Source organism: Salmo salar, chromosome 01, assembly GCF_965601325.2.
Source record: "Salmo salar chromosome 01, fSalSal1, whole genome shotgun sequence".
NCBI classification, from domain to species: Eukaryota; Metazoa; Chordata; class Actinopteri; order Salmoniformes; family Salmonidae; genus Salmo; species Salmo salar.
In genome coordinates, this window is record NC_138291.1 from 116,055,001 (window position 1) to 116,076,772 (window position 21,772).

Genomic DNA, 21,772 nt, shown 5'->3' on the forward strand with positions numbered 1-21,772 from the left:
CCAAGCAGGAAGCAGCATAGTTACTGTAGTGCACTATATAGGGAATAGGGTGCCATTTGAGGTCTGTTATAGTGCACTATATAGGGAATAGAGTGCCATTTGGGGTCTATTGTAGTGCACTATATAGGGAATAGGGTGCCATTTGGGATGTACACTTTGTTTTCCTATAGCTACAGTATTTCGATTCATCAAAGGCCTTATTTTATTTATTTAACCAGGCAAATTCATATTTACAATGACGGCCTACCCCGGCCAAACCCTAACAACGCTGGGTCAATTGTGCGCCGCCCTATAGGACTCCCAATCACGGCCGGTTGTGATACAGCCTGGAATCGAACCAGGGTCTGTAGTGACGCCTCTAGCACTGAGACGCAGTGCCTTAGACCGCTGTGTCGATACCAAAACATTCTCATCTTGCTTGAGTTAGGGTATTGCAAGTTTGACTATCGCAATATCATGGAAAAACGCCAGACCACAATCTAAGAGACACTGCAATGAAGCCACAAGCTCCAACAAGCCTCCAACTGAAACACCATCTGTGGGCATCATGTGTTGCTATGGAGGTGGGGCAATCCTCCACTAAGGCAAACAGAACAATAACAGGTTGGTTTCTCCCTGTTCAACCCCAAATAAAAGTCTTTCCATGGTATTTTCTACATCCCTTTCTGTGTTATTCATGTACATCTCGTTAAAAATTCTCGGAATAGTTTATGTTCTTACTCTTGACACATCGGTCAAAAATGGCTTTAACTCCCTAATTGGTGTGCCTTTACACCAATCAGCTAGTTCTCCACCCAAACAGGAAACAAGAGAAGCTTCAAATGGAATGTTAAATGTAGCTGTACCTAGGAGACGGCAGCAGCACAGCATGGGGGCTCTCTGCACCAGAACAATGTGTGTTAAATCCTGGCTCTCCCTCCCAGATACACAGAGAGACAAGAAGACAGGGAGAGCAGCCTTCATGCTGGCAGATAGAGGTCCAGGACAGTACGTGGATCCACAGGGAGACAAGAAGACAGGGAGACAAGCCTCCATGCTGGCAGATAGAGGTCCAGGACAGTACGTGGATCCACAGAGAGACAAGAAGACAGGGAGAGAAGCCTCCATGCTGGCAGATAGAGGTCCAGGACAGTACGTGGATCCACAGGGAGACAAGAAGACAGGGAGAGCAGCCTCCATGCTGGCAGATAGAGGTCCAGGACAGTACGTGGATCCACAGGGAGACAAGAAGACAGGGAGACAAGCCTCCATGCTGGCAGATAGAGGTCCAGGACAGTACGTGGATCCACAGAGAGACAAGAAGACAGGGAGACAAGCCTCCATGCTGGCAGATAGAGGTCCAGGACAGTACGTGGATCCACAGGGAGACAAGAAGACAGGGAGACAAGCCTCCATGCTGGCAGATAGAGGTCCAGGACAGTACGTGGATCCACAGGGAGACAAGAAGACAGGGAGACAAGCCTCCATGCTGGCAGATAGAGGTCCAGGACAGTACGTGGATCCACAGGGAGACAAGAAGACAGGGAGACAAGCCTCCATGCTGGCAGATAGAGGTCCAGGACAGTACGTGGATCCACAGGGAGACAAGAAGACAGGGAGAGAAGCCTCCATGCTGGCAGATAGAGGTCCAGGACAGTACGTGGATCCACAGAGAGACAAGAAGACAGGGAGACAAGCCTCCATGCTGGCAGATAGAGGTCCAGGACAGTACGTGGATCCACAGGGAGACAGGAAGACAGGGAGAGAAGCCTCCATGCTGGCAGATAGAGGTCCAGGACAGTACGTGGATCCACAGGGAGACAAGAAGACAGGGAGACAAGCCTCCATGCTGGCAGATAGAGGTCCAGGACAGTACGTGGATCCACAGGGAGACAAGAAGACAGGGAGAGAAGCCTCCATGCTGGCAGATAGAGGTCCAGGACAGTACGTGGATCCACAGAGAGACAGGAAGACAGGGAGACAAGCCTCCATGCTGGCAGATAGAGGTCCAGGACAGTACGTGGATCCACAGGGAGACAGGAAGACAGGGAGACAAGCCTCCATGCTGGCAGATAGAGGTACACTATCTTACATATAGTGTATCTACATTGTCACCAACCTCAACGAGGATTTAGTGTTGGGACTTGTCAGTAACAGTTTCACATAGTGTTAATATGCTTAGGCCTACCAGTGATACAAACTGACAATACACATGAACTGTATTTCACAAGCATTGATACTTTATAATGTGAGTTACAGTCTATATAGTAGTTATGTATTGTGAGTTACAGTCTATAAGGTAGTTATGTATTGTGTGTTACAGTCTATAAGGTAGTTATGTATTGTGTGTTACAGTCTATATAGTAGTTATGTATTGTGTGTTACAGTCTATATAGTAGTTATGTATTGTGAGTTACAGTCTATATAGTAGTTATGTATTGTGAGTTAGTCTATATAGTAGTTATGTATTGTGTGTTACAGTCTATATAGTAGTTATGTATTGTGTGTTACAGTCTATATAGTAGTTATGTATTGTGTGTTACAGTCTATATAGTAGTTATGTATTGTGTGTTACAGTCTATATAGTAGTTATGTATTGTGAGTTAGTCTATATAGTAGTTATGTATTGTGAGTTAGTCTATATAGTAGTTATGTATTGTGAGTTACAGAGTTACAGTCTATATAGTAGTTATGTATTGTGAGTTAGTCTATATAGTAGTTATGTATTGTGAGTTACAGTCTATATAGTAGTTATGTATTGTGAGTTACAGTCTATATAGTAGTTATGTATTGTGAGTTAGTCTATATAGTAGTTATGTATTGTGAGTTACAGAGTTACAGTCTATATAGTAGTTATGTATTGTGAATTAGTCTATATAGTACTTATGTATTGTGAGTTAGTCTATATAGTAGTTATGTATTGTGAGTTACAGTCTATAAGGTAGTTATGTATTGTGTGTTACAGTCTATATAGTAGTTATGTATTGTGAGTTAGTCTATATAGTAGTTATGTATTGTGAGTTACAGTCTATATAGTAGTTATGTATTGTGTGTTACAGTCTATATAGTAGTTATGTATTGTGAGTTACAGTCTATATAGTAGTTATGTATTGTGAGTTACAGTCTATATAGTAGTTATGTATTGTGAGTTACAGTAAGGTATTATGGCATGTTTATTCTATGGCTGATTCAATCTGTCACACTTCATCCTTGCTCATCGTAATGGATAATGACAATGACAAGGCATGCAAGCAAAGTCTGATTTCCTGCCATGCCTTCTCAGTACACAGTTGAATGTTCCTGGTTGGGATAACTGCAGGCAGGGTACGGAAAGAGATATGGGGGTGTTAGGAGTGACAGTTCGAGGCTCATATCAAACAACATGTTGTGTCGATGTATCTGTATACGTGAAGACAGTCGCTTCGCTCTCGCCCCTGGCAACCAGATGGGTAACATAGGCATTACGTGATATTGGAAGAAGTCTTCATAACTCTTAGTATATACCCCGTGTCAAAATGTGCCCATGCCTGCTCACTGAAGACTGTACCCATAACTGATAGGAAAGCATGTCTCTACCGGCACTCTCTCTCTCTCTCTCTCTCTCTCTCTCTCTCTCTCTCGCTCTCTCTCTCTGTCTCTCTCTCTCTCTCTCTCTCTCTCTCAGGCCCAGGCTACGGCTATTGAGAAACTTTTATGGGAATACATGAGCTACTTCTGTTGCAACAAACAAAATGAATGAATCAACAGCGGAGGGGAAAACAAGATTGTAGAAGAGGGTGGTTGTAAGAGATGAAAATGCTATGTTGTAAAAAGCTTTGCTCCACTAAACCCACATAGTTGTTACCGTAAAGCCTTTGACAGAAGGCGCCTCAGGTTGAAAGACAGGGAGGGTATAGTAATGCCTCTCTCACACTCACGCATACCTGCCTATCTATGTGCTTTAATAATCAATCTCTCTATGCCACTGCAAAGCTATCGCGTTTATTATAATGAAACTGGCACAGACAGCTTGTCTAAATGCACACCGTGTAATTCGTAACGTAGCCTACGTTGAACGCATTCTTTCCATCGATCCATAATGTGAAGGAACGCAATCGGCCGGTGAAGAAAAACACCGCATTTCAATGCTGTCAATTTCTGCCGTTTTTCGCTCGCTAAATCATATGCCACCATGACAACAACAACAGAAAAACACCTTCAATCAACACGAAATCATGCAAAACCCTATTCCTCTTACCGTGGTGGTTTCACAATTATATCCAGTATTCGTGTCCGTGGCTAGAGAGCTCAGAGAGAAACCTAAGGATGGTCATAAACCGTAGCCGACTCCACGGTTTGTTAAATCTTGTCCAGCCACTCATCGAAAATCACAGAGTTATGTTAATGTGAACATAACTGCTGCTGTCAGTGAATCTCCCCGCTCCTCTAGTCCCCACTCCCCCTCCCCGCTGTCTGGGCTCGTCTCCCTAGCTGCCGCTACCGGGGAGAGAGAGCCGCCTGGCGCAGAGCTTTATTACTGCATGGGAAAGGATAGTTGAGGATCCTTTCCCTCGGCTGAATCTAGTTGAGGATCAACTGGATTCAGCCGAGGGAAAGGATCCTCAACTAGATTCAGCCGAGGGAAAGGGTCCTCAACTAGATTCAGCCGAGGGAAAGGGTCCTCAACTAGATTCAGCCGAGGGAAAGGGTCCTCAACTAGATTCAGCCGAGGGAAAGGGTCCTCAACTAGATTCAGCCGAGGGAAAGGGTCCTCAACTAGATTCAGCTGAGGGAAAGGGTCTTGTAGGCTATATGACATATCTATTACAGTTTCCCCAATCGTTACCACACGTTTGGTGAAACTACATCTCGTGTACTCAAAATTCTAAACACAAAAAACAGTTAGCCAATTTCACCAAAACCCCACAGACATCTTGCAAAATCATGTACTTCCTGCTTAAAATGAAACTCTGCTTACAAATGAGACACACATCAAATTAATCTAACTTAGAGACAACCGTGATCACACTAATGTGACATATTCAAAACACTACAATTAACACAACATCGGTCTTGTTGTGGACCATACCATTAACACAACATCTGTCTTGTTGTGGACCATACCATTAACACAACATCGGTCTTGTTGTGGACCATACCATTAACACAACATCCGTCTTGTTGTGGACCATACCATTAACACAACATCCGTCTTGTTGTGGACCATACCATTAACACAACATCCGTCTTGTTGTGGACCATACCATTATCACAACATCTGTCTGTTGTGGACCAGGCCATTAACACACCATCTGTCTGTTGTGGACCAGACCATTAACACAACATCTGTCTGTTGTGGACCATACCATTAACACAACATCTGTCTGTAATGGACCAGACCATTAACACAACATCTGTCTGTAATGGACCAGACCATTAACACAACATCTGTCTGTAATGGACCAGACCATTAACACAACATCTGTCTGTAATGGACCAGACCATTAACACAACATCTGTCTGTAATGGACCAGACCATTAACACAACATCTGTCTGTTGTGGACCAGACCATTAACAAAACATCTGTCTGTAATGGACCAGACCATTAACACAACATCTGTCTGTAATGGACCAGACCATTAACACAACATCTGTCTGTAATGGACCAGACCATTAACACAACATCTGTCTGTTGTGGACCATACCATTAACACAACATCTGTCTGTAATGGACCAGACCATTAACACAACATCTGTCTGTAATGGACCAGACCATTAACACAACATCTGTCTGTTGTGGACCATACCATTAACACAACATCTGTCTGTAATGGACCAGACCATTAACACAATTCATGTTGTTTTCACAGAATATTCAGTCAATTAACACGTTTCTAAAATGCTTACATTTTCTTTACATACAAGCTTACCCAATACCAAAATGATGGATCTTTCTTGTCTTATTTACAAATGCTTGCACACAGCATGCCAGTGATGAAGACCTGATGTTCAAAACCTTCAATATAGTATAAAGCCTATACTTCTGCAACAACAGCAGCTCAAAAGCTACATTGAAACAGCTGATAAGCATTTTTGAATGAACAGATCATTGAAACGTTAAGAAACAGCTGATTTACTGTGAGTTGTGTACAATAGACCAACCACAGCTGATTCCAATCTCAATCGGAGACATGGCCAGGTGTTGAAGTTCTTTCAGTTACATGGACACAGTAAAAGGAGGACTGTTTGGATTGATTTTGTTCAATGTGGATACAGAACAACACAGAGAAGCAGAGAGAGAAAAAATAACATCTAGACCAGGGAGAGGAGTAGTTGGACCAGGGAGAGGAGTAGTTGGATCAGGGAGAGGAGTAGTTGGATCAGGGAGAGGAGGAGTTGGATCAGGGAGAGGAGGAGTTGGACCTGGGAGAGGAGGAGTTGGACCTGGGAGAGGAGTAGTTGGACCAGGGAGAGGAGTAGTTGGATCAGGGAGAGGAGGAGTTGGACCTGGGAGAGGAGGAGTTGGACCTGGGAGAGGAGGAGTTGGACCAGGGAGAGGAGGAGTTGGACCAGGGAGAGGAGTAGTTGGACCAGGGAGAGGAGGAGTTGGACCTGGGAGAGGAGTAGTTGGATCAGGGAGAGGAGGAGTTGGACCTGGGAGAGGAGTAGTTGGACCAGGGAGAGGAGGAGTTGGACCTGGGAGAGGAGTAGTTGGACCAGGGAGAGGAGTAGTTGGACCAGGGAGAGGAGGAGTTGGACCAGGGAGAGGAGGAGTTGGACCAGGGAGAGGAGGAGTTGGACCAGGGAGAGGAGGAGTTGGACCAGGGAGAGGAGGAGTTGGACCAGGGAGAGGAGTAGTTGGATCAGGGAGAGGAGTAGTTGGACCAGGGAGAGGAGTAGTTGGATCAGGGAGAGAAGAATTATGAAATAAGAGCCACCATCATAGATCATGTGATAAACCATGGTCTATCACTGAGAGAGGCTGGTGAAAGAGTCCAGCCTAATACCATGTTCTATCACTGAGAGAGACTGGTGAAAGAGTCCAGCCTAATCTCAGACGGTCAACCGTGGCTTCCATTTCCATAATTTTCAACAAATCAACAGGTAAGTAATGCATTTCACAAGGGCTTCTTCAATCATTACTGTTGCTACGTCCCACAGTAACTGTAGGCCACCAGTCCCAATGCAAATACGTATGTAGTATTTTTGTTCCTCTAAAGGACGCAGCATCTCACTCCCTCTGGGGGAAGAAGAAAGCTCCTCATTGAAGAACAAGAGCCATTTTAGGATTGGTCATTGCTGACAATGCAATAAAACTGAGAGAAATGTTTTCTGCCTGGAGGTGGAAAGCGTAGGATCATCGACCACATGACCAAATGTCCCTCCTGGATACAGTGGATGCCGTCTGCAGAGACAGCTCAGCTGAAAACTGCCAAGGGTGGATAAGACATGCCAAGTGTTTCTACCCAAGGTGCATAGCGAGAGACGACATAAGATGTGATGTGGACGAGAACTTGTGGCCAAATGCTGAAGATTGTATAGATCAGAAAAGGACTGTGCAATTTGTTTTTGTTTTCCTTTCTGTGCCTATTTTACTATAAATTGTGTTTTATTTTTACACGTGTGTTGTTGAGCACTGGCATCAACTTCCTGTTGCTAATAAAGCTTTTACTGCAGCAATTCTGTCACTTACTATTTGTTTCTACTGTACATTCTATATGGTAAAGACGACTCATTCACTTTTAGATAGTATGTCGCCAGAAATGCACACAGTCGACATTCAACCAGAAAATGTAGAGTAGTTGACAGTAAAATGTAGAGTAGTTGACAGTAAAATGTAGAGTAGTTGACAGTAAAATGTAGAGTGGTTGACAGTAAAATGTAGAGTGGTTTACAGTAAAATGTACAGTAGTTGACAGTAAAATGTAGAGTGGTTTACAGTAAAATGTAGAGTGGTTTACAGTAAAATGTAGAGTAGTTGACAGTAAAATGTAGAGTAGTTGACAGTAAAATGTAGAGTGGTTTACAGTAAAATGTAGAGTGGTTGACAGTAAAATGTAGAGTGGTTGACAGTAAAATGTAGAGTGGTTTACAGTAAAAGGAAACTGAATTATAAAAACAGTGGATGTCATATTGTCTATTGTCTGCAGGTGAAACATGAAAAGTAATGCAGTTTTTTGTAACGCCATCAACTGTTAGTATTTTGAAAGTCGGAGCTGCGACTGACTAGATGTTCCTCTTGGATAGAAAACACGTGCTGGTGTTTTGACAGAGTGATTAGATATTGAGTCGGGTTTGTCGTGTTTTGACAGAATGATTAGATATTGAGTCGGGTTTGCCGTGTTTTGACAGAATGATTAGATATCGAGTCGGGTTTGTCGTGTTTTGACAGAGTGATTAGATATTGAGTCGGGTTTGCCGTGTTTTGATAGAGTTAGTGTATGTAGAGATTAGAATTTTGAAATGTAGAGTTGGTATTTAATGAACAAAATGTGGGTTTTTTTTGTAGAAAATGAACTATTTGGCTAATTGTGTGACGTAGGTGTGTTGCTGTGTTAAGAGTTTAGTAAAACTATCTTAAGAATAAGTAAACGCTTGTTAGCTATTGTTAACTGTAATATGAGAATCTATTTCAGTGTAAAGACTAAGATTTTCGTGTTATACTGTACATTGTTTGTGTTTACTCAAACAGGAAAGGAACACAAATTAGAAAAACGTGTTTTATATTTCAACATGACTGTAACGGTTGTCGTCGGGAATGGAGGACCAAAACGCAGCAGGAATGTGGATGCTCATCTTGTATTTATTTTAAAATAAAGAGAACACCAAAATAACAAAATGAAGAACGCACGAACAACAAAACAGTCTTGTCACGCTCACACAGGCAAAACAAGAAACAATCTCCCACAACACCAAACCAAACAATTACCCATATATAAGACTCTCAATCAGAGGCAACGAGAAAGCACCTGCCTCCAATTGAGAGTCCAACCCCCATCAACCTAAACATAGAAATACCTCAAACCAGAAAGAACATAGAAATACAAAACATAGAACATAGACCAAAACCCGGAAATAATAAATCAAACACCCTACTACATAAATCACCACCCCGAACCACATAAACAAAATACCCTCTGCCACGTCCTGACCAAACTACAATAACAAATAACCCTTATACTGGTCAGGACGTGACAGACTCAATACACGTCAAACAGCATACTGTAAGCACACAGTAAAAAAGCTAAAATAGAGTAAATATATTTTGCATATGCGAAGGAAGAAAAATAGGCCTATACTGTACTGTATATTAAATCAATTGTACGGAATAGATAAAGAAACTGTCGAAATACAGTAAATTCAAAAATCAAGAAACAAATACTCCATTCGAAAACAAAAATGAGTCATGTGTGTTGTTTTGGTCCGGAGAACAGATGTTCATCAACATCACAGGCGATATTCTCCTTGTCCAGACAGCTGGGGAAATATCTTCTGGGATGACACATCCACCCCTGACAGGACTCTGCTGGAATGTCACCACAGGCCATTGCTGTGGTTGTATGGTCCACAGGTGGCATGGCGGTGGAGAACCCCATTGTGGCTCATAGCTGGGTATATGGTGGCATGGCGGTGGAGGACCCCATTGTGGTTCATAGCTGGGCATATGGTGGCATGGCGGTGGAGGACCCCATTGTGGTTCATAGCTGGGCATATGGTGGCATGGTGGTGGAGGACCTCCATTGTGGTTCATAGCTGGGCATATGGTGGCATGGTGGTGGAGGACCTCCATTGTGGTTCATAGCTGGGTATATGGTGGCATGGCGGTGGAGGACATCCATTGTGGTTCATAGCTGGGTATATGGTGGCATGGCGGTGGAGGACCCCATTGTGGTTCATAGCTGGGTATATGGTGGCGTGGTGGTGGAGGACCTCCATTGTGGTTCATAGCTGGGCATATGGTGGCATGGTGGTGGACCCCCATTGTAGCTCATAGCTGGGCATATGGTGACATGGTGGTGGAGGACCCCCATTGTGGCTCATAGCTGGGCATATGGTGGCGGAGGACCTCCATTGTGGCTCATAGCTGGGTATATGGTGGCATGGTGGTGGAGGACCTCCATTGTGGCTCATAGCTGGGCATATGGTAGCATGGTGGTGGAGGACCTCCATTGTGGCTCATAGCTGGGCATATGGTGGCATGGTGAGAGGACCTCCATTGTGGCTCATAGCTGGGCATATGGTGGCATGGTGGCGGAGGACCTCCATTGTGGCTCATAGCTGGGCATATGGTGGCATGGTGGCGGAGGACCTCCATTGTGGCTCATAGCTGGACATATGGTGGCGGAGGACCTCCATTGTGGCTCATAGCTGGGCATATGGTGGCATGGTGGCGGAGGACCTCCATTGTGGCTCATAGATGGGCATATGGTGGCATGGTGGTGGAGGACCCCATTGTGGCTCATAGCTGGGCATATGGTGGCATGGTGGTGGAGGTCTGCAGAACAAACCTCTTCTCATTGTGGAACGTCTGGATGATGGATGCTAGGGTGAAGTGGCTCAGATTGGGCTGCACTCTCTGCCCAGCCTCTCTCAAGGTCAAACCATGGTTGATCACATGGTCTGCCCAGCCTCTCTCAAGGTCAAACCATGGTTGATCACATGGTCTGCCCAGCCTCTCTCAAGGTCAAACCATGGTTGATCACATGGTCTGCCCAGCCTCTCTCAAGGTCAAACCATGGTTGACCACATGGTCTGTCCAGCCTCTCTCAAGGTCAAACCATGGTTGACCACATGGTCTGCCCAGCCTCTCTCAAGGTCAAACCATGGTTGACCACATGGTCTGCCCAGCCTCTCTCAAGTTCAAACCATGGTTGATCACATGGTCTGCCCAGCCTCTCTCAAGGTCAAACCATGGTTGACCACATGGTCTGCCCAGCCTCTCTCAAGGTCAAACCATGGTTGACCACATGGTCTGTCCAGCCTCTCTCAAGGTCAAACCATGGTTGATCACATGGTCCACCACAGTCACCCGAATTTCATCAGAGATTACTTTCCTTGTTCTTGGTCTTCCTCCTTCCTTTGCACATGTGAAAAGTGAAAGTGTTGAATTGGTAATTGAGCCTAGCTTGTTGAACAGTGTTGCTTTTCATTTCAACACAAGATATTTTAGTTGTGAAGGTCGTGCCAAAGGAAGAGAATTGTGTGTTGAGTTTTGCCAAATGTTTGTTATAGAATTGCAATCTGAGTGTAGAGCAAAACCATGTGCCAGTAGTACTGTAGATCTGGTGTCTGGTTCATCACACCAGCCAGTACCGCTTTCTATGGTGCCTGGAAACATAACAATACAGACAAACTAGCAACGCACATTGATAATGATAGCTATAAAATAACATTAGAATTCAATTCAAATAACATTACAATTCAGTTCCAATAACATTAGAATTCAATTCATATAACATTAGAATTAAATTCAAATAACATTAGAATTAAATTCAAATAACATTAGAATTGTCACGGGTGTCGTAGGGTGTAGACCAAAACGCAGCGGGAAAATGTATACTCATCATCTTTTTATTGGTGAAGAAGGAAATACACAAACAACGCATATACAAAAACACAACGACGATTAACAGTCCTGTAAGGCATGAAGCTATACACAGAAACAATCTCCCACAAAATCCCATGACACACACACTCCTAACTATAGGACCTTCAATCAGAGGAAACGATAGACAGCTGCCTCCAATTGAAGGCCCCAATCCCCATTACCAAAACATAGAAATACAAACACCTAGACAGAACATAGAAATAAACTAACATAGAACGATAACCCAAAAACCCCAGAATACATAAATCAAATACCCCTCTACATGAACACATACACAAACACACCCTAAACCACATAAAACAAATACCCCCTGCCACGTCCTGACCAAACGACAAGAACAAATAACCCCTTTACTGGTCAGGACGTGACAAGAATTCAATTCATATAACATTAGAATTCAATTCAAATAACATTTAAATTCATATAACATTAGAATTCAATTCATATAACATTAGAATTCAATTCAAATAACATTAGAATTCAATTCATATAACATTAGAATTCAATTAAAATAACATTTAGAATGTTACATTATGCCTTTAGGTCTTTGTCTTTGTCTGTCTGTTACGGTGTGTAGCCTGTCCATGACATGCTGATCACTCTCAACTACTGTAGTGGGAAGAGCAAATCATTAATCTGCTTTGTTTTATGGCATCATTTAGCTTCACTTGTTTCCAGAGGAGGACTTTGGATCCATGAGGAAAACGTCATTTTGTTCGTTCGACACTTACGTACATAGGGGAGGTACTGAAAAGAATTCGGACAAGAAAACATGTTTTTTTTATCATATGATGGCCTTCATAGTGTCTCTGATGTTTTGATTGGCTGTGTCTGTTGCTGTGTGTGTGTGTGTGTGTGTGTGTGTGTGTGTGTGTGTGTGTGTGTGTGTGTGTGTGTGTGTGTGTGTGTGTGTGTGTGTGTGTGTGTGTGTGTGTGTTGCTGTGTGTGTGTGTTACTAGTGACTACTCTGTATCTTGTACAGGTACATAATGCCAATATTGTCTAACGAAGCAGTAAGACCTGAGGGGGTGTGGTATATGGCCAATATATCACGGCTGAGGACTGTTCTTAAGCACGACGCAACACGGAGTGCCTGTATACACCCGTTAGCCACAAACCCCCGAGGTGCCTTATTGCTATGCTATTATAAACTGGTTACCAACGTAATTAGAACAGTAAAAAATAAATGTTTTATCATAGCCGTGGTATATGGTCTGATATACCACGGCTGTCAGCCAATCAGCATTCAGGGCTGGAACCACCTAGTTTGTAATAACAATTAGAGACTGATATTGACTCTCCTATCTGGTTAAAGACATGTATGATGCCTACTGAAGGTGTGCTGTATCTTACCAACAATTATTTATGTGGAATAAACGCTAGATCCTTATTCCTTCATTTGGAACAAACTACTTCACATGCTGACCTCAGTCCTCAGGTATATTTATTCCCCCTTGGTATTAATCAGATGCCTCTCCCATTTACGATGTTTGGGAATACACTATCAACTCTATGACAACCATCTCTCTCTCTCTCTCTTCCCCTGACTAAAGTTCACCCTCCTAATCAAGAGGTGTTTTATAACCTACAGGCTAGTCACGCCTGTTCTCTCAGTGGACTGTAAGTCCTGTCCTCTCAGTGGACTGTAACGCCTGTCCGCAGACCATCACGCCTGTCTTGTCCTCAGACCGTCACGCCTGTCCTGTCCTCAGACCGTCACGCCTGTCCTGTCCTCAGACCGTCACGCCTGTCCTGTCCTCAGACCGTCACGCCTGTCCTGACCTCAGACCGTCACTCCTGTCCTCTCAGTGGACTGTAAGTCCTGTCCTGTCTTTGGGACACCAGAAGGGTAGATGGTTATAGCCTACTCTGCTATTGACGCTGATTTGGAGAGTTACAGATCCAATAAGGGTTTGACGTCTTCATCTTCATCTTCTTCTTCATCGGTGTGGTTGGAATACTGTGACAATGCCCTCCACCAAGAAGGCTCTGCATTTTATTGGTAGCGCGCAGGCTACTGCGGTGTCCGTGGCGATTTTAGGTTATGGGATGTCGACAGAATGGGCCGTTTCCAAAATGAGTTGTTCCAAAACTGGAAACGATTTCACCAACGGCTCTGCCATTGTATTGTATGAGCTTTTCAATGGCTTTATCACCAGAGGATCTTGTCCAGTGTTTGGAGGTTATAAACCATTTCAAGGTATATTTTCTCATGTTCTACTACTGTCCCTAAACGTGTGCAGAAAGGTGCTGTGTTAAAGATCTAGAACAATCATTTTGACGTCGTACTGTAATAAGGCAACAATGTAAGTGGACTTGGTATATACCCTTAACCTGTGTACTCCTAACCTGTATACTCCTAACCCTAACCTGTATACTCCTAACCTGTATACTCATAACCTGTATACTCCTAACCCTAACCTGTATATTCCTAACCCTAACCTGTATACTCCTAACCTGTATACTCCTAACCCTAACCTGTATATTCCTAACCCTAACCTGTATATTCCTAACCCTAACCTGTATACTCCTAACCCTAACCTGTATATTCCTAACCCTAACCTGTATACTCCTAACCCTAACCTGTATAATATTTCTAACCCTAACCTGTATACTCCTAACCCTAACCTGTATATTCCTAACCCTAACCTGTATATTCCTAACCCTAACCTGTATACTCCTAACCCTAACCTGTATATTCCTAACCTGTATACTCCTAACCTGTATACTCCTAACCCTAACCTGTATACTCCTAACCTGTATACTCCTAACCCTAACCTGTATATTCCTAACCCTAACCTGTATACTCCTAACCCTAACCTGTATATTCCTAACCCTAACCTGTACACTCCTAACCCTAACCTGTATATTCCTAACCCTAACCTGTATACTCCTAACCCTAACCTGTGTACTCCTAACCTGTATACTCCTAACCCTAACCTGTATACTCCTAACCTGTATACTCCTAACCCTAACCTGTATATTCCTAACCCTAACCTGTATACTCCTAACCCTAACCTGTATATTCCTAACCCTAACCTGTATATTCCTAACCCTAACCTGTATACTCCTAACCCTAACCTGTATATTCCTAACCCTAACCTGTATACTCCTAACCCTAACCTGTATATTCCTAACCCTAACCTGCATACTCCTAACCCTAACCTGTATATTCCTAACCCTAACCTGTATACTCCTAACCTATATACTCCTAACCCTAACCTGTATACCCCTAACCTGTATACTCCTAACCTGTACATTCCTAACCCTAACCTGTATATTCCTAACCTGTACACTCCTAACCCTAAGCTGTATATTCCTAACCCTAACCTGTATATTCCTAACCCTAACCTATATACTCCTAACCTGTATACTCCTAACCTGTATACTCCTAACCTGTATACTCCTAACCCTAACCTGTATACTCATTACATTTACATTACATTACATTTTAGTCATTTAGCAGATGCTCTTATCCAGAGCGACTTACAGTAGTGAATGCATACATTTATGTAAAAAAAAAAAAAATTCTGTGCTGGCCCCCCGTGGGAACCGAACCCACAACCCTGGCATTGCAAACACCATGCTCTACCAACTGAGCTACAGGGAAGGCTGTAGTACTCCTAATCTGTATACTCCTAACCCTATTACATGACCTGGTATGATGGTGCATTGATCAGTTCTACAATTTAAAGTTGTTATTTTTGCGGTTTTACCCAAAGTCAATCCTTAAAGTAACTGTCCAGTTTTTCCAGATTTCTATGAAATATGACCTGTAATTAATTACGAGGTAAATAGTTTTAGACCTCTGATTGGCCAGCTCATCCTCCTCAGCAGGATGTGACATCAAGTATTTTTGAAACGGTCTGTTTGAGATACAAGCCTTCCACTTATACTGTGTTTTCAAAATACCCCTCCAATTACGGGGGAGGACCCCCCGGACCCCCATTTACAATGATCTTTTCCCAAAAATGGTTGTCACGTATACTCCCTCTCCTGCGCTCGAGGTTGTCAGGCTGCTCATTATTACGCACACCTGTCACCATCGTTACGCGCATCAGCACCTCATCAGACTCACCTGGACTCAATCACCTGCCTGATTACCTTCCCTAAATATGTCACTCCCTTTGGTTCCTTCTACCTGATTACCTTCCCTAAATATGTCACTCCCTTTGGTTCCTTCTACCTGATTACCTTCCCTAAATATGTCACTCCCTTTGGTTCCTTCTACCTGATTACCTTCCCTAAATATGTCACTCCCTTTGGTTCCTTCTACCTGATTACCTTCCCTAAATATGTCACTCCCTTTGGTTCCTTCTACCTGATTACCTTCCCTAAATATGTCACTCCCTTTGGTTCCTTCTACCTGATTACCTTCCCTAAATATGTCACTCCCTTTGGTTCCTTCTACCTGATTACCTTCCCTAAATATGTCACTCCCTTTGGTTCCTTCTACCTGATTACCTTCCCTAAATATGTCACTCCCTTTGGTTCCTTCTACCTGATTACCTTCCCTATATATGTCACTCCCTTTGGTTCCTTCTACCTGATTACCTTCCCTAAATATGTCACTCCCTTTGGTTCCTTCTACCTGATTACCTTCCCTAAATATGTCACTCCCTTTGGTTCCTTCTATCTGATTACATTCCCTAAATATGTCACTCCCCTTGGTTCCTTCTACCTGATTACCTGCCCTAAATATGTCTGTCTCTTTGGTTCCTTCTATTTGATTACCTTCCCTAAATATGTCACTCCCTTTGGTTCCTTCTACCTGATTACCTTCCCTATATATGTCAGTCTCTTTGGTTCCTTCTACCTGATTACCTTCCCTATATATGTCAGTCTCTTTGGTTCTTTCCCCAAGCGTTGTTGTTTCTGTTTCATGTCTGTACGCTACTCGTGTTTCTTGTTTTGTTCCATGTTCATTTATTTATTAAATTCACTCCCCCAAACTTGCTTCCCGACTCCCAGCGTATACGTTACAAGGGTTATTCAGCTGTGCCGATAGGGTAACCCTTTTTGGTTCCCGGTAGAACCCTTTTTGGTTCCATATAGAACTCTCTGTGGAAAGGGTTGTTCATAGAACCCAAAAGGGTTCTAACTGGATGTCATGTTCATCGTAGGAAGGAGACCAAGACGCAGCGTGGGTATCGTTCCACATCTTTTATTTGAATGTGAAACTATGCAAAACAAACAATAAACTATAAACAAAACACAAACCGTGACGAAAGAGGTGCAACATGCACTAACTCAAAATATTCTCCCACAAACACAGGTGGGAAAAACAACTACTTAAATATGATCCCCAATTAGAGACAACGATGACCAGCTGCCTCTAATTGGGGATCATACAAAAATCCCAACATAGAAAAAAGAAACTAGAACCAAAACAACATAGAAAATTTTAACTAGACAAAACCCCCCTGTCACGCCCTGACCTACTCTACCATAGAAAAATACGAGCTCTCTATGGTCAGGACGTGACACTGGAACCAAAAATGATTCTTCAAAGGGTTCTCCTATGGGACAGCCGAATAACCCTTTTAGGTTCTAGATAGAAAACTATTTAAAACACAAGATGTGCTAAGATATCTATACCACAATTCCGCCCTTGGTGGAACTCCTCATAATACTAGTGTATATTCCTAATCTGACTGTTCTTGGTCTGCCTGTGTAGTGTTTGAGAAGTTGGCAGAGAGAGGTGGAGCTCCTCAGATCCTCCATGGCATAGTGATCACCCTCCTGGCCCTGTGTCTGCTCTGCTCTGCTGGCAGCATCCTCATCACTCTGTACAACAGCGTCAGTAACCCCTACCAGACATACATGGGACCCATAGGGCTCTACACATGCAGCTCTGGCAGTGGTAAGATCAATAGAGTTCACATCAATTCAATTCAATCAATCAAGCAAAAAAAGAGACCAGACCATCAGCGGCACACTATTAGATAGCTGAAGGTTGTGTGTTCAAGCCCTATTTAGTCCCATATGAAATACCTGAAGGTTGTGTGTTCAATCCCTATTTAGTCCCATATGAAATACCTGAAGGTTGTGGGTTCAATCCATATTCAGTCCCATATGAAATACCTGAAGGTTGTGTGTTCAAGCCCTATTTAGTCCCATATGAAATACCTGAAGGTTATGGGTTCAATCCATATTCAGTCCCATATGAAATACCTGAAGGTTGTGTGTTCAAGCCCTATTTAGTCCCATATGAAATACCTGAAGGTTATGGGTTCAATCCATATTCAGTCCCATATGAAATACCTGAAGGTTGTGTTCAAGTCCTATTTAGTCCCATATGAAATACCTGAAGGTTATGGGTTCAAGCCCTATTTAGTCCCATATGAAATACCTGAAGGTTATGGGTTCAATCCATATTCAGTCCCATATGAAATACCTGAAGGTTGTGTTCAAGTCCTATTTAGTCCCATATGAAATACCTGAAGGTTATGGGTTTAAGCCCTATTTAGTCCCATATGAAATACCTGAAGGTTATGGGTTCAATCCATATTCAGTCCCATATGAAATACCTGAAGGTTGTGTTCAAGCCCTATTTAGTCCCATATGAAATACCTGAAGGTTATGGGTTCAATCCATATTCAGTCCCATATGAAATACCTGAAGGTTGTGTTCAAGACCTATTTAGTCCCATATGAAATACCTGAAGGTTGTGTTCAAGCCCTATTTAGTCCCATATGAAATACCTGAAGGTTATGGGTTCAATCCATATTCAGTCCCATATGAAATACCTGAAGGTTGTGTTCAAGTCCTATTTAGTCCCATATGAAATACCTGAAGGTTATGGGTTTAAGCCCTATTTAGTCCCATATGAAATACCTGAAGGTTATGGGTTCAATCCATATTCAGTCCCATATGAAATACCTGAAGGTTGTGTTCAAGCCCTATTTAGTCCCATATGAAATACCTGAAGGTTATGGGTTCAATCCATATTCAGTCCCATATGAAATACCTGAAGGTTGTGTTCAAGACCTATTTAGTCCCATATGAAATACCTGAAGGTTGTGTGTTCAAGTCCTATTTAGTCCCATATGAAATACCTGAAGGTTGTGTGTTCAAGCCCTATTTAGTCCCATATGAAATACCTGAAGGTTGTGTGTTCAAGTCCTATTTAGTCCCATATGAAATACCTGAAGGTTATGGGTTCAAGCCCTATTTAGTCCCATATGAAACACCTGAAGGTTGTGGGTTCAAGCCCTATGACCTCATTTTCACACTTTCTCTCCTCCTGACCTGCATCCCCCTCTCTCTGTGTACTGTATGAAAAAAACATATTACACACTTATATGAAATTAATTAGTTCATTATATGATAAAAAAACAACTACATGGATTTCAGTAATGCGTTAAATAGATTGATAGACATGTTGGAACATGTTTTAACTCTTTGTGACTAAGTGAACAGGCTAGTAGTAGTAGTATTAATAGTAGTAGAACTAGTAGTAGTACTAATAGTAGTAGTATTAATAGTAGTAGTAGTACTAATATGATGGAACATGTTTTAACTCTTTTTGACTAAGCTAACAGACTAGTAGTAGTACTAGTTGTAGTAGTGGTAGTACTCTTTTTAACCTCCCTTTTGTTCTTTGCTCCAGCGTGCATCTCCTTCCTGGTGCTCATCTTGTACGTAGTAAATGTCCAACTGACCGAAATGTCTGAAGACCTGGTTCAGAACGACGTGGGAAGGGATTTAGTATACCTGAAGGACAAGACCTCAGAGTTCCAGGTGGGATACTACCTGATGATCCCCTACATGGTGCTGAGTCTGCTAGCCATTCTGCTGGTCTACCTGTATGAACACGCTGCCTACACACACAGACAGGAGCAGCAGAGGCCCACGGAGGACGCTCCTAAAGAGATTATGATGTATTAATATATATATACACATCAGGATACAGATTCATATGATACTGACTACAACATATCCCTAACAGACTGACACAGACTGTGTTGAGTAGTAAAACTCAGTGTCCTGAAATGGGCTTGTAGGATCCAGTACTGATCCAAGCCCTTATAACATAACTCACAGGCTTACATAATTAACTCAGATCACCTTGTTTCATTATTAGTACATTATTACCACATTACTACTACATTATCACTTCATTATTACTACATTACACCACATTATCACTACATTACTACTACATTATAAGTACATTATTACTACACTATTACCACACCATTACTGCATTATCACAACATTATTACTACATTATTACTACACCATCGCAGCGTTATTGCTACATTATCACATCATTATCGTCACATTATTACTACATTACACCACGTTATTACGACATTATTACAACATTACACCACATCACAACATTATCACAACATTACACCACGTTATTACTGCATTATTACTACACCGTTGCACCACATTATCACAGCATTATTACAACATTACACCACATTATTACAGCATTATTACGGCATTATTACCACACTATTGCAACATTATCCCAACATTATTACTTTATTACCACATTATTACCACATTATCACAACATTATTACATCATTATCACTACATTATCACATCATTGTCGCCACATTATTACTACATTACACCACATTATCGTCACATTATCACCACATCACACCACATTATTACTGCATTATCGCCACATCATCACTACACCATTACAGCATTATTACTACATTATCACATCATTATCGCCGTATTATTACTACATTACAACACATTATCACAACATCATTCCTACATTATCGCAACATTATTCCTACATTATTACTACATTGTTACTACATTTTCCTGTTGCTTTCTGTTTATATATTTATGAATAGCTGACATTACAATCCAATTTAACTCAAATGCTTAAAAATGTACACTGCCTGCTAATAAAATACTATAAGGTTAATGGTGTGTTTAGCTAAAAGCAGAAGAATACAGCAAGTTGATTACACTACTATATAGTTGTTTTGTTGAATACTAGAAGACAATACATTGGTTTCCTCCATAAATACATCATAATATATATTCTCTAAAATGTCAATTCTAATAATAAACAGTGTGGATATTTTGTATTTCTCGTGAAGGCTTAAAGGGGTAATCTGCAATTCTAACAAATAACAAGCCTACCACCCCCACCATTGATTTTTTAAAACAGCTGAAGATGGGGCTACAGGAATGTCACCCTCTCAAACTCATGGACAGAGCTTTGTATACAAGGACTGGCCATCCATGATATAGCCAGCAGCACACCACCCTGCAGCCCACTGCTGGCTAGCTTCTGAAGCTAAGCAGGTTTGGTCTTGGATAGGAGACCAGATGCTGCTGGAAGTAGTGTTGGAGGGCCAGTAGGAGGCACCCTTTAGTCAATATTTTTTTTTATTCCAATTCCCCAGGGCTGTGATTGGGGACATTGCCTTGTGTAGGGTGCTGTCTTTCGAATGTGACGTTAAACAGGTGTCCTGACTCTGTGGTCACTAAAGATCCCATGGCACTCACACTATCCTGGCCACCTAGTCGTCCCCAGCTTACAATTGGCTCATTCATCCCTGTAACTATTCCCCAGGTCGCTGTTGTAAATGAGTAAACGTATTCTCAGTCAACTTACCTGGTGGAATAATATCAAGTTTATAGTTTTAGCAATGTTTTAAGTCTATACAGCGTTAATTTACATTTACATTGTTTACAAACAAATTGGTGAAACAAGCTGATATTGTGAATGCTGATGGGATACGACAGTTGAACTAAGCTCATGAAGCATCTAAGAGTTATGTTCCTCAAAAGTCACTGGGTATACACTGCAGTGTACAAAACATTAAGAACACCTGCTCGTTCCAACCTCAATATTAGGAATGTGTTCTTAATGTTTTGTACACTCCAGTGTATCGTTCATTTTAGGAATATGAATTCTTAAAGACCTCGATGCTGTAAAATACACTTTGACCTACATTCATCTATAGGTTGAGTTCCTGTATCTATGATGTCACTGGTATAGTTATCTAAATACATTTTTTCAGGCACTGACATAGGTTAGAACTATATGGCTGCGTTTACACAGGCAGCCCAATTCTGATCTTTTGAACAATCACATCGGATCTTTTCACATCAGATATTAGTGAATTACTGAAAAATAAAACAGAGTTGTGCTGTCTGTGTAAAATGCAGCCTGTGTAGCCTAGGTTACAGGAATGATTTCAGTCTCTCAAAATG

The 21,772-nt window shown here is 42.1% G+C and overlaps 1 protein-coding gene across 1 annotated transcript; it reads left to right on the forward strand.

Annotated features, from left to right (window-relative positions):
* The first annotated feature begins 13,261 nt into the window (after positions 1-13,261).
* clrn3 (Clarin-3) lies at positions 13,262-20,633 on the forward strand. Its single transcript, NM_001173776.1, is given in 3 exon segments — positions 13,262-13,767; positions 17,245-17,430; positions 19,180-20,633. Coding segments are annotated over 3 exon segments (696 nt in total). The 5' UTR covers positions 13,262-13,535; the 3' UTR covers positions 19,458-20,633.
* The last annotated feature ends 1,139 nt before the right edge of the window (positions 20,634-21,772 follow it).